Source organism: Callospermophilus lateralis, chromosome 15 (assembly GCF_048772815.1).
Source record: "Callospermophilus lateralis isolate mCalLat2 chromosome 15, mCalLat2.hap1, whole genome shotgun sequence".
NCBI classification, from domain to species: Eukaryota; Metazoa; Chordata; class Mammalia; order Rodentia; family Sciuridae; genus Callospermophilus; species Callospermophilus lateralis.
Genome location: NC_135319.1, coordinates 70,651,874 through 70,666,464, shown reverse-complemented (window position 1 = coordinate 70,666,464; position 14,591 = coordinate 70,651,874). Strand labels below are relative to the sequence as shown.

At 41.7% G+C, this 14,591-nt stretch overlaps 1 protein-coding gene across 1 annotated transcript in view; it reads right to left on the bottom strand.

Annotated features, from left to right (window-relative positions):
* The window catches only part of Cfap58 (cilia and flagella associated protein 58), a 99,453-nt gene extending 84,862 nt beyond the window's left edge, over positions 1–14,591 (bottom strand). The window contains exons 1-5 of the mRNA XM_076834354.1: positions 14,547–14,591; positions 8,405–8,599; positions 4,515–4,796; positions 2,304–2,452; positions 547–703 (exon numbers count right to left, since the gene is read on the bottom strand). Coding sequence (XP_076690469.1) covers positions 547–703; positions 2,304–2,452; positions 4,515–4,796; positions 8,405–8,599; positions 14,547–14,591 — 828 coding nt within the window. The remainder of the gene's footprint in view (positions 1–546; positions 704–2,303; positions 2,453–4,514; positions 4,797–8,404; positions 8,600–14,546) is intronic.

Sequence of the window (14,591 nt, the reverse complement as noted above, 5' to 3'; positions counted from 1 at the left end):
TTGATCCTCAGCACCAGAAAGAAAGAAAGAAAGAAAGAAAGCAAAGAATCCATTGACAGCTTAAAAATATATATATTTAAGAAAAATATTTCATCTGGATGCCTAAACTCTATGAAAAGCCTTTCTCTTATCTCACACTCAAAGAAGTCTCATATTCTCCTCTTGGAGATTACACTTGCATATTATCTATTTGACTTCTGACTTCAGGTGAGAGTGATCAGAGGAACCCAGGTGGCTTTCCTATAAAGAAGGGCTGAGGGGACTACTATGCCCAATGCGGTGGCCCCTGGCCTTCACCGGGACACCTGGGTGAGCTCCGACTGTAAGCAGAGAGTCAGAGTCGTGCCTTGGTGACTTCTCAGACAGAACCTGGAGAAAAAGCAAATCAAGAAAAACTGTTCTTCAAAAAACAAACCAGGGAGACAAGCAGAGCAAGGAATGCCTCACTTAGGCACAAGGGGGACTTTGGAGAGGACAGGAAGGGAGACGGAAGGGCAGGACGTCCTCTGAAAGGGAGCTCTCCTTCATCCTGCTGGCAGAACCCACCTGACTGATGGTCTGCTCCGCATCGTCCTTCACTTGCTCCATTTCCTGATGCTTCTGGGTGATGACAGCTAAGGACTCTCGTAATTTCACCACTTCGGACAAGAGCTGGTCCCGCTCCTTTGTCACTTCTTCTTTGAACTTTATTAAATCTCGAATACTGAAAATAAGCACATGGGAGTCAGACTAAATGCCACCTGCTCAGGATTCCTTCCTATCATCCTGAGCCCATCTTCCTGGGAACGTCTATAGGCCCCAGTGGAGTCTACGCAGACGTAAACAGAAAGCCCTCTATGCCCGGACAAAGAGGTACCAAAAATAATGTATAGGAGATGACCCCTTCTTTAATTTTTAGGAAATGCACTGTCTATCCATGAGTGTGTATGTGTATGTGTGTGTTCTGTAGGCATTTTATAGAAGACCAGAAGAACAGACACTAGTCTGGGAACCAATTATCTCTGAAGAATTTAGGGTGGGAATGTAGGGAGAATGATACTTTCCACACCTCTGTGTTATTTAGATCTGTTACAAGAAGACTATATTACTCTTGTCAACTGTTGTAATTAACCTTAGGGAGGTGTCAACTTAGGAAATTATTTTTTTAATTTATCCTCCAGAGGGATATGATCACAGCTATAAAGTCTAAAGTGAAGCATAAACATGAGCCAATAATATGCATTGTCAGTTGCCTCTCCATTCACCCAAAGAGATTTGTTTCTCCCAAAGGAATGAGGCACAGATAAAATGTTCCCCAGGACAAAATTTGAAGAATCACTCATGATGCTGCTTTTTGGAGAGTCTGTGATAACATTCATTAATTTGAATTGCAAACCAGTTACCTCCACGTTTCAAAAACCATTCCATCTGGTTTGGAATGACTTTCTGCAGAATTACCACTTCACCAGTGGAAGTTCCGTATCTGATAGGATCTCGGCAGGAGAATGAATCTGGAGTTCAGCGGCTCTTACTAGAGGAAAACTTTGCCTGCAGACTTTTGCAGCTGACAGTCATCAAACAACTACTCAAAACACAGTAATTTGACGACGCTTATTTACCAACATCTTTTGATACAACATAAATGTTTAATAAGGAGCCTTTCAATCCATACTCGAGCACTTCTCCAGAAACAAAACCTCAATTCCAAGATTTTTATGCAGAGAGACAGCAACATCTGAACACATTGTTGAAGGTAAAAACCTGGGCAGGATAGTTTCTTCGGTGTTCTTCCTCTTCCATTCTCCTTAAAGCCTCCTCTCCAAATTAGTTCCCTCACCTTGCTCTTCACTGGCTGCTCTGAAGAAGCTCGAATGAGATCAAATCTATCATGACAGTAATGACATCTTCTGTTTGTTTTTCCTGTCCCCTCCCCTAGCACCTCTACTTAAAACTGTCTATCAAAGTTGGACCAGCGCATCAAGAAAACATAAGAAACCAAGAGAGCAACATTAGATTTGGTTAAAGATGCCAAAGAAACTGGTCATAGTGGCACATGCTGTAATCCCAGCATCTCAAAATGCTGAGGCAGGAAGAGCACAAGTTCAAGGACAGTGTGGGAAACTAAGTGAGATCTTAGAATAAAAATAAAAAAGTGCCAGGATGTAACTCAGTGAAAAAGTACCCTAGGGTTCAATTCCCAATACTGGAAAAAAGAAAAGAAAATCTTTATTATTATGTACATGTACGAATATGTCAAAACGAAGCCCACTATTATGTATAATATAATGTACTAATACATTTTTTTAAAGATGATTTTGACCTACTTGCTGTCATGGTCCAGTGATAGTCCAGACCCTTGCTCAACTAGTTTGGTAAGATTCACTATTTCTTCTTTCAGAGCAAGAATCGTCTCCTTGGCTTTCTGCTCTTTGTCATAGGCTGAGTCCACCATCTTCCAGGCCTTTTCAATTTCCTGAATGGGCCACAAGATATCAGTGAGAAAAACCAAACTGATGCCAGATGCAAGACTAACCAGCAAATCAAATAACATCATGATTACAATATAGTAGTCATTTATGGGGAAAGAATATTATACATTATACATTATGCATAAGTTTGTACTGTCTTACAAATGGTTCAACATAAGCCAACGAATAGCACAGTTAAAGAGGGAGACGGGCAAGGAGTATTTTTTTCTTATGTAGGTGGGTGTGGCTACAAGTTTTTGCAATCTACCTAGGAAGATTATTTCTAATAAAGAAGTTGATAGGTTTGCAGAATATTAAAAATGAAAGTTTATGTGCTTTCCAAATCCAGCTTATTTACCAAAACAATAAGCTTTATCACATAAGGAATGATCACGGATCCAAGACCTAAATTGATAGATTGAATAGAACCTCTTGCTATTTGCAAATATAAAATACATTTGGTTCTCAGGTCCCAATGAGTACCCAGATGGCAAGATAGACTTTAGAACCCTTCCTAGGGATGCCATTCTTCACTGTTTCCAAATTGTGCATGACCACCTTGCTAATTTCCATTCTCAGAAGCTCAAGTCCAGGTCTTATTATTAAACACTGGCAGGAAAAAAAAAAACAAACCCCATAGTTCGGAATGAAACAATGACTCCTATGGCTTCAACATCCTCACTGTTATAAAAGCAAAGTGCAATATTATCCTATATACTTAAAAGTGAATTATAGCCATTTGAGTGGATAAGCAGTGTCTGCAACAGCCTTAACTTTCTTGCAAAATTTTATCAAGATGGTGGGTCCTTTAGAGAGACAAGAACCTATACAGTTCAGGTGACAGTATTCCACTCTGATGTTGACAACAAATAAAATGGGTAGAAGACAGGGTTTAACTTAATAAAATTCATGCTCACTATTATATTACAGAGATTACTCTTGAGTAACCACAGCACATAATTCAGTGACTCAAAACAAAGATATCAGTTTGTGGGATATGTTCTTATGTAGCAACCCTATGTACTATTTTTGGCAAAAACAAATGGATATTTAAGTGAAAATATGATTACATAAAGTTTTATCCAAATCAGCTTCACCAATTAGATTTTAATCACCAATTCATGCCTTCAATTTTCAGTTTTTAAATTTATAATGAAAAGTGTTTTTCCTGTCATAGCATGAATTATAGCCTTCTTGTTTTGAGTTTTTCAATAAGGTTAAGAAGAAAATGGCAACTGAGAAAAAAATTATACTAAGGAAAAGAGTGGTTTCTAAGAAAGATAAATCATATTCTGTACTGGTCTTAGAAGTTAATTTGAATTGGTTGACATCTGATTGTGCAATAAGGAAATGACCTAAAATATTGAGAAACTATTTCTCATAACTAGGGTTTTAATTTTTTATTAATGTTTCAACCTGTTGTCTCCCTGAGATTAACAGGGAATGTTTATGTTTTACCTTCAAAATGTTACAACACAACGAAGAATGAAAAATATAGCATAAAGCATTGGGGACTTAGCTCAGTGGCGGAGCCCTTGCCTCACACCACAGAGGCTCCACCTCAGTACTGGAAATAAATATGTAGTGTAAAATACAGTCATTCTTCCTCAGTGTTCTCCAAGACTGAATCCCTGTTCTGAGGAACTGGGGAGATCAAAGGGGAAGCAATGAGAAGCCAGGAGTTCTCAAACTATTCACTCCTGGAATAGGAAGAAAAATTAAAAAATATAAAAATATCTTTAGCAAGCTATCAGATGTGCCATTACTCATTACTCCAACAAGACATCTTGGAACTTCTCAGATGGCATTTGCTTATCTCTAAGTCCCTTTACTAACCCATTATTTCCCAAAACCCAAGTCAGAAAGCTTCTCCATTATTTTCTGCATGATGAAATTCACCCAGACTAATTTTTTTCTTTGTGAATAAACATTATTCCCTAGAATATATTAAGCGAATACAGAGGTCACGTTCATTTTTACCTAGTCATTCGTTTGCCACCGTCCTTGAGTTGTCGAGACAATGAATAATATTTTAAATTGAGGTTCATCTATGTCTACATCACTGACCTTCTTCAGAGAAGCGATGGTGGTCTGATCGTCCTGAGAGAGCTTCAGGGCAGTGGCAACCTTGGCGGAATTAACCACAATCTCTGCGTTCAGCTCTCTGCACTTGGCCATAAGACGCTTCTCATTGTCATAAGACTTTTTCATGATGGTATGAAGCCTCTCATATTCAACCCTAAATTTTTCCAGACCTTTTTCTCCTGAAAGTTCACTGAGAACCTCCTGAAAATCTCTTTCGATTTCCTCAAATGCAGTTTCTTCCATCACCAGTTTTTCACCCTTGTCCTGTGGCGGGGGAGCAGCGGGTGGGGTGGGGGGAGTAAAGATGAGAATGGGAAGGCAACAGCTACTCCATGACTGTTAATGGATTATTCTATATCTCTGAATGAAGGATCTTCATCCACTGGCTGGCAGAAAAATTGACACTGCATGTTGTGAAAGCTACTTTTTCATCCTGGGATGCATTTATATGAAATGCATGTAATGTAGGAAAATGAATTAACATGAGATCATACTGGAGTAAGGTGGGCCCTAATTCAATTAGACTCAGTGTTCTTATTAAAAGAAAAATTCTAGACGGACAGACATGCACACAGGGGAAACATGAAGAATGATTGGGCTGATGCAATCTCAGGAGGACTAAAGACTGTCAGCCCCTGCCAGAAATGAAAAAGAAGCTGGGCAGGATTAGACTCAAGGTCTCCAGGGGAGCACAACCTTGCCCACGACTTATTTTAGACTTCTATCCCTGAGAACTGTGAAACGAAAGAAAATTCTGCTGTTTAAAGCCATCAAGTTTGTGGTGGCTGCTCTAGCAAACTCGTGCAGCTACTTCCTACTAGGTACAAGATGATAATAAGTGTTAAAATATATGGTTAACATATTTATTCATTCATTCAGCAAATATTGATTGGTAAGTTCTGGAACGGAGCCTGGAGAAGATATCAACATAAAGAATAAATGGCCCATCCACAGAAAATTTACATTTGACTAGTTGGTGGAGGATGTTGAGCAGATAATGGAACTATAGAATTTGATCCCTGCCACAAAATGAATTCAAAGTTCTATAAGAATCTATAAGAAAAAAAATTGCTCACACCATGAATAATAATGCAAAATTCATGAAGGAAGTGGCATTTGAGCAGGCCTAGAAGAAAGGAAGGAATTTTCATAGAAGGATGTAGAGAAAAGGCAATCCCAGCAGAAGGAACTTGGAGCAAAACTTTTTGGCCAAGCAAGTATTTAAGTTGGCTAAAGTATAAAAGATATTACTGGGAGAAGGAAGGAAAAGATTAACTAGGGAGTCAGGTACAGACTGGAGGCCTGAGTGGCATTCTAAGGAGCATGGGTTGCATTGTTCTGTAGGCCACAGAGAATCACTCAAGACTTTTGTGCTTGCAACATTACACTTTGGTAGTCTATGCTGAGAAGGACTGAACCTCAACACCCTGCTGCTGATCCAAGAAACTAACCAATAATAGAGTAAACTTCCAACCCACCTTGAAGATTTTAGGTAGATATTCTAGTTTACCTTCTGTTTTGACAAAGCTGTCTTGCCCAATTACATATTTTTAATTTTTAAAAACACATGTACTATTAATTAAATCCTAATAATGTTGTGCAAGCAAAACATAGTCTTCAGAGATCAAAACAGATAAAGAGTCACAAGCATATCTACAACATTTTCTATAACAAGTGAACTATTAAGTTTAATGGAGCTTTTCTTCCTGACTAAAAGCAGATTATTACAAAGAAACCAATGTAACAACTTCACAAAGAAGGGAAAAATCATATTTAGGAAATATGGTACCATTACTGCTCTATGCTTCCCCCTCGTTGATGCTAAACATGAGCACACACAAAAATTTATCATGACAACGTTCTCAGTTCTATCCCTGTAAAAGGAATTAATGTCAACACTTGATCAGCAGCCCAGTGATTTGTTGCAGGCCAAGTTTCCCCTGTACACCTGGCTCTTAGCACAGGAATGGGAAAATATCAAAGAAAGAAAAAATTTTTTAAAACCTCTAGGAACAAAAGAGGTTTTTTTCCATACTGACATTAAAAAGTATACCATTATTAAAAGAAAAAATAAAAGCAATCTCGTAGCTATGACCAGTAAACAACTGACATATACATTGTTACACTGCATAATGGTATTTCAGAAACACCGTATCAAGGCGAACTGATCAGTGGAACTGTACCCATTCCTTCATTCATCACCTGTCCTGAGCATTTGTATGTACCAGGCACTATTCTAGGCACTTAGAGTACCAATTTGTGGAAAGAAGGGAAAGGAAAAGAGAGGCATAGTAGAAGAGACTGGCATGGAAATAGATAGCAAAAGCAGAGACTAGGTAAAGTTGTCCAAGGTGAAGCGAAGAAAAATAGAAGAAATGAGAAAAAATAATGAAAGGGAAGGAAAACTGAGAAACAATTACATCCAGGTATTGGTACCTGGGGCTTGTTCATGGGGAATAAAGAAGAATGAAATGAACCAAGATGACCAGTGAGGAAGAAAAGGAGGAAACACTCAAAAGCACACAATGGGAAATATAAAGGAAAACTAGAAAGACAAAGAGGAGGAAATGAGAAGCAAAGAGATGTGGATGAGAATAGGTGATGGGGAGAAGTGATGTGACCATAGCAACAGGGATGTCAAAGGGAGATGATAGTGATTGGGCCCAGGAGTGAGGAAAATGGGAAAAAGTTCAGAGTCATTCAACATAGAAAACAGAATTAATAAAGGAAGACCAGAGGCTGGGAATGGTGGTGCATGACTATAATCTCAGCATCTTGGAGGGGCTGAAGCTGGAGGGTCGCAAGTTCAAGACCAGCCTGGACAACTTAGAGAGAACCTGTCTCAAAATATTTTTAAAGGGGAGAAAGGAAGAGGAGCAAGAGTGTAGCTTGGAGGTAAAATGCACGCAGCTGGGTTCAATCTCCAATAGTGCGAAAAGAAAATAGAAAGGAAGGCTAGGCATGGAGGAGATGGAATGCTGAGGGGTGAAGAGGAGACAAGGAAAGCAACTGAGGTGGGAACATGCTGGTGCTAAGAGAAACTAGAACCAGGGCTGGCTTCATGGGTGTGAGAACTACTTAGGTACAAAAGGTTCAGTGCTCAGAAGAGCCCCATCCTTGGTTAATGCTCTGCTGTCAGAGTGTAAAATTCTTAATTTTTGAACAAGAAGCTTTGTGTTTCCATTTTGCACTTGGCCTCAAAAATCATGTAGCTGGTCCAGGCTGGAACTGACCATGTCATGGAGAGGGCTCTGGCAGGGCAATGAAGAATTTGAATTGGACCATGGCAGATGGAAACTGTGAGTGTCAAGTGATGACAGGGTCTTAAGGCTGTTGAGGTTGTAAATGAGAAGGCTATGGGACAGGCAGGAGAGTCGTTGAAGGACTGTGGAAATGACTCCTGACCAGTGAGGCTGAAGAGGGGATATACTATAATAGGGGGGAGTGATTGGAGGCTATAGAATATAAACACAGGGGTCCATGACAACACAGAAGATGTGTGACTGCAGGTGATCATATGATGATAGGAAAGCAGGATGTGACAAGTGGACACGAGTCAGTAGTAGAGGTGACAATGAGTATCTGTGAAGCTTTTTTCCAGGTTTCCTTTGAGACATCTTCAATATTTGTATCACCCTAATGGTTCAAACTCTAGGCGTGGGTGCTTGTCGTGTGTCTGGGAACTCATGAGGGAAGGACAGAAGGGGATGAGGCCAGAGAAAGGCCAACGGAGAAAGGCCCGGGAAGTGAGGGTGCAGGTGGGGATAGGATGTTGATGGGAGAGGATCAGAATCAGTGGATGCGGCAGGGCATCTAGCGGGAGAGATGGAAGGGAGAGGTGGAGCGAGAGGCAACAGACAGGGGAGCCTGACCTCTGCCATCCTGACGCTCTCTGGGGGCGGCCTCAGAGGCTGCTGTGGAGACCGAAGAAACGGGCCGGAGTCTGGGGGAGGGGCTGTGCACCGCCCTCCGCGCCTGAAAGGGCGACACGTTATCTCTATCGCCTGCCGTGGGCTGAAACCCGGCGCTCGGCGCGTCCTCCCGTTGCCTGGCAACAGCCACGCCCACTAGGGGGAGAACGGGCGTTCCAAAGGGGAGGGGCCTCAGAGGCTGGAGGTATTCCCCAAAGAAACATGCAAATATTCCTGAATGGGGCGGAACCAAGGAAATGAGTGGGCGGAGCTCGGAGTCTGGGAGTAGGCCCTGGAAGGTGCAGAAGTTAGAGATTCCCAAGAGAAAGGCTCCCCTGATTGGCACTTCAGGTGCAGAGAGTTGAAATAAGGAAATTCCTTCGTTCATGAAATGTGCGAGACCCCTCTCTGGCTTTGTTCATTTTTTTTCTTCTTTATCCCCATGCCTATTCCCAAGCCTCATCCTCAGCCCCAGCTACATTCGTGCTGCTGTGCTTGGTTGTGTATTTTTTAAAAATGTAAGCCGTCCGGGACGGTGGTGCAAGCCTGTAATCGCAGCGACTCAGGAGGCTGAGACAGGAGGATGGCCTGGGCAATATAGGGAGACCCTGTCTCAAAATAAAAAATGAAAAGGTTGGGGATGTAGCTCAGTGGTAGAGCACGCTGGGTTCGGTCCCCAGGTAGAAAGGAGGGAGAGAGGAAGATAGATAGTGGTTTTGTTTTGTTTTGGTTTGGTTTGGTTTGGTTTGGTTTTGGTTTTAAAAAATGGTATTGGACTTCAGAGATCTTTGTTCCCTTCCTCTCCCCCTTTCCTCTACACCTCTCTCTCTCTCTCTCTCTCTCTCTCTCTCTCTCTCTCTCTCACTGAGGCACACCCCCAGCCACTTTTATTCTTTTATTTTTTATTTTGAGACAGGGTCTGGCTAAATTGCTGAGGCTGTCGTCACATTTCCATCCTCCTGCCTTAGCTTCTCTTGTTGTTGGGATTACAGGTGTGCACCACTGTGCCCAGGAAGATCATTTTATATTCTACTTTTTTCAGTCAACATTGTCTTCTTTTCCCCCCCAACATCCTTTCTAAGGGTCTATCTTCGTTGCAGTTGGTGTGGTAATCCTGGTTCATCACTTCTGATGCTTCACAGCATTTCAGATGTGGCATCTACCACATTTTACTTCCATTCCCCAAATGTTAGCAAAACTGCCTCCAACTCTCCAATACCACAAACAATGTAGCCATGTACATTTTGTCTGTGGTCCATTTAATAGACCCATGTTAACAAATTTCTCTGAAATACATGCCTAGGAGAAGGATTCGGAAGTCACATGGGATGCAGGGGGCCATCACTCTTGAATAGGCAGATGTGTCTTGGTATGAAGAGATCCAGCCAAGGTGTCAATGGATTGCAAAAATACTAAAATATATATATATATATATTTTTAAATATAACCTCTACTCTCATCCAAGTCATGTCTCACTGGAGGAATATGTGTCCTGCCCATCCCACTTCTGTTACACACACACACACACACACACACACACACACAGAGAGAGAGAGAGAGAGAGAGACTCTGTTCTCCATTCTCCACCCAATCCATAAACATGGAAGGCTGTGACTATCTAGAGAGGGCACCTTTTGAAATCCATCTGCTCAGAGGTGGACACTTTTTTCCAGCTGCACAAAGATGCCTACTAGCCTAATGGGAGCCCTGATTACTTAGCTGCACCAAGTACTGTTAAATCAAGTACCAGAATCACTGCCCTACATTCTATGCCCGTGTGTCATACAAGGGTTTCTGACCCACACTCCCCTCCTTGCCAGTATGTGCTAGTTTATTTATTCATAGACACTAATAAAGTGTTTACTAAGTATCAGACACTAACAAGTGCTTTGCAAACTCATCTAATAAGCCAATTTCTAGTTTTGGTCACTATAATGGAAAGAATGTCAGTCCGTTTTGCTTTCATTTTCACTTTATCTACCAGTGAAATTGAACATTTCTTCCTAAATTCATAGGCCACTGAGGTTTTCTTCAATGAACTGCCTATTCATGGCCCTTCTTTTCTATCAGTCCTTTTTTTTTTTTTTTTTTTGGACTAGGATTTGAACTCAGGATCATTCTACCACTGAGCTATATCCCCAGATCTTTTATTTTATTTTATTTATTTATTTTGCTTAGAAACAGGTTGCCCAGAGTTACCCAGCCTGGACTCACACTTGCGATCCTCCTACTTCAACCTCCTGAGTCTCTGGGATTACCAGTGTGCACCACCATGCCAGCACCTTTCTATTTTTATAGGACAGTAATCCTTAATTTTGATCCTGTAGACCTTTGTCCTAATTATTCATTTATTTGTTTTGCTTTTTAAGTGATTTTTCAGTGTGATTTTTGTCCTTCTCAACTCCAGGGTCATAAAGATATTCTTCATCATTTTATTCTATAAACTGCATCATTTTACCTTTTCATACTCAATTCTCAGTCCATCTGCAGTTCACCTTTGTATTTGGCATGAAATAGGGGTCCACTTGTATTTTTCTCCATGGAGTGAGCAAATTTTCCAACATCCAATACCAAACAACCCATTGTTTCCCATGCGGTTTGGGAAAGTTCCCAAATAAACATGAGTATGTTCTGAGTTCCTGGTTGGTTTCTGTGCCAGCACCATAAAACATGAATGCCACCCATTCCTCACATTTTATTGCTATGGTGTCAGATTCAAGACAAGCACCACCACCCCCATTCCTATTTCTATGTTAAATTGCTTGGGCTCTTCATCAACCTTTATCCTTTCATAATAATTGAGTAAGTTTGTGAAGTTCCTCATGACAAATTTTAGTTGAATTTGCATTGAATTGTTTAATTCAGGGAAAATTGACATCCGTACAATGACATCTCATTCATGACCTGATACTATATCCCTGGTAGGCAAACAGGGTATAATGTGGCTGTCACAAAGTACATGGCTCATATCTTGCACTGGTGTCAAATGTGGGGCTGTGTGTCTCCTCATTTCCTAGGACTCTCCTAAAGGATCCTTTCAGGTGGCCTGCCAAGGTGACAGCAATGTGAAACAGCAAACTTGTTTTTAAGGAACCCACTACAATGACAGGCACCAAGCTGATCATAGGAACCACCAGCTGACTAAAGCAGGTCTCTGACCTTTGCATTCACAATCTGACACTGAGGGAATGCAGAAAGGAGATTGACAATTAGTCCTAACACAATATGAGGCATCTTTTAGTGCATGTCATGCCAAGAGAAAGCACTATGGGAACTCAGGGACTCTAGACGCTGATTGATACCTGAAAGCATTCTTTATGATGTGGGGACAGAAAGATTCCAATACAAAGAGGTGAAAAGACACGTGACATGTTCATCTCATAGGAGTGAGATCCACATAGACATCAAATTAGATGGAAAATGGGTGAAAGGAGGAGCAGGTGGACAAATCCATTTATACTAATAAACAAGACAGATGTTGGATTTTCGATTTTCCAGACTATGAAAGATGAGTCACCACCCTGCTCCCTGTGTGGTTGTAATCAAAAGAAGCACTAGGTGGCATCATAGTACCGAAACTCCTTACCTCTCAGCGCCTCCTGGAGAAACCCCCACTAGGATTTTTGTCAGCCCCTAATCTAGACAAGTAGGAGGGCTTCTATTAGTCTCATTTCTCATTATACCCACTTAATTTATTTGTTGGCTACCTACTATATGCCCAGATCTATGCTGTATACTGTGAAGAAAAAATACAAAAGGAGTCGAAGACAGGACCTCTGACCAAATGAGCCTATAGGGAAGCAAGCAAGCGTCCCACCCATCCTCACCAAAGATGCTTTAACTCAAAGTCAGAGTGCAGTGAGCATTGAGGTAAGGATGTCAGGATGTAAGATCCTGTGTGATCTGACACTTTAACATTAATTCTTTGGATATGTCATGTTCTTCCTTGCTAACTGGAATTCATAAATGTTGTCTGTCTGTCTAACATACTGAATCCTCCCTCTTCACCTAGATGACCTCACTCATTTTTCCTCAGGTATTTCCTGGCCTGCCCCCCAATGCTCTGTGACCTTTCCACATACTGTGTATTCTGCTTCTTGAACCATCCCCAATGGCAATGAAACATCTAGTCATAAATATGGTTTTTGCTATGTGTCTTTCCCCACCAGGCTGTCAATCAAGACAACAAGAATGGGCACGTGGCTAGTCCAGCCATGATCCAATGGTGTTGGGCTTATGGGAAGAATTGTGTGCCCCTCCCCATTCATATGTTGAAGCTCTAACCTCATATCTCAGAAGGTGACTGTATTTGGAGATAGAGCCTTTAAAGAGGTGATTAAGTTAGAATAAGGCTGAGAGGGTGGACCCTAATCCAATATGACTGGTGTCCTTATAAGAAGAAAAACGTAGACACACAAAGAAACACCAGGAATGTGTGCACGAAGAGGAGAGACAATGAGGAGGCTGTCTGCAAGTCTGGGAAAGACCTCCAGAGAAATCAAACTTGCAGATACCTTGATCTTAGAGTTTAAGCCTCCAGTGCAGCAAGGAAATAAATTTCTGTTTTTTAAGCCACATGGAAGTTTGTAATAACAGCCCTAGCAAACTAATATAACTGGCCAACACTGCTCTCAGTAAACAACTATTGGGTGAATGACTATTGAATGAGTTCTAAAACATGGAAGTGAAGGATGGCATCTTAGGGAAAGGTCATTGGTAGACCTTGAACTTGAACTTAATATGCATTAGAGACATGGAAGAAAATAGAAGGTATCTCAAATATAGGAAATAGAACTGGGAAGATATCAAGGCAAGACTGCAAAAATCCTGCTAGAGGGAGGGTGAGGTCCCTACCAAGGAGCAGTAGAGTCTAACATTGATAAGAGGCAGGTGGATAGTAGAGTGCCTTGGAAGAATAGCAAAGAAGTGTCTGGAAATGCAAGGACCACAGACCACCAAGGCTACATTCATGAGCTGTAATACCTCTGCAAAGCCCTTGTTTAAACCTGGATATAATAGCCTCTTATCAGCACCCTCCTAGGACATCCAAGTTGTGCGCTGTAATACAGGAGTGAGAGCAGCATTATGTACAGAGTGCTCATCTCTTCAACACCCAGTGAGAATATAAAGTAAACCTCTAGAAAAGCAGAAATACCCATTTGTACCCTCCAAGCAGATTCCCAGCCTGCAATGCAAAACAAGCGTGCCCTCAAAGAACCTACGTCTAATGGATCACAGAGATCCTGGAAGCTATCTGGGAGAACTCTGCACAATCCACAGTCTCTTCTGAGATAGACAAGTATGTGCCTCTCAGGAGCCACATACTCCAAGTGGCCCTACCTGCCTCCCGAGGGCAATGTTAGAGACCTGGACCCACGAGGCCGATTCTAGTAATTTTTTTTTCCCCTGGGAATTTATAACTAGGACCAACAGTTGTAAGTCAATCATTGCTGGGGCCTGAAACTGAGCATGTGAAGCCCAAGAGAGGGAGAGATGGCAGGCTGCATGGAGGGAAGAATAAAGCAGATCAATGAGGAGTGGACCCAAAAGAGGAAGACAGATCAGAGAGGGGGTTTCTTCTTTGTTGCTGATCAATATCTGCTCTCTTGGGTTCTGCTAGATACTTTGTATCACCCTAAAAAAATCACTGGGTCCCCATATGACACGGTAAAAACTGCTCCAGTCATCATGTCTAACGTTTCTCCTCCAGGCTACTGGGAAGATTAAAAGCCCACGTGTTACAGAAAATTGTTTTCATTTATCAGCCAACCCTATGGTCACCTTAGATGACAAAGCAGCCTGCCAGCTGGTTAGTGCTCTCCAAAACCATGCGGGCATATTTTATTCCTTTAATCTTCTCCTTTTCCAGCCTGCTGCAGACCTAAGTTAACAGAACTTTTGTTGAGCATTTGACATTGATCCCCAAAGGGTCTCCAGACAAACTCCCCTCTGGATACCTGAAGAGGCAAGCAAGCTCAGGCAGATTTATTAGGAAGACTGGAAGGTCAGGCACCAGGCAGGGGCGGGCCGTGCAGGAGCAGCCAGCAGGTGATCATTTCTGCCTGGAGGAGTCAAGGGTGTCATAACCACCCAGTAATCGTACCTGCTTGGAATGTTCTTGGCGCACCCGTAGCTGCTCTTCTCCCAT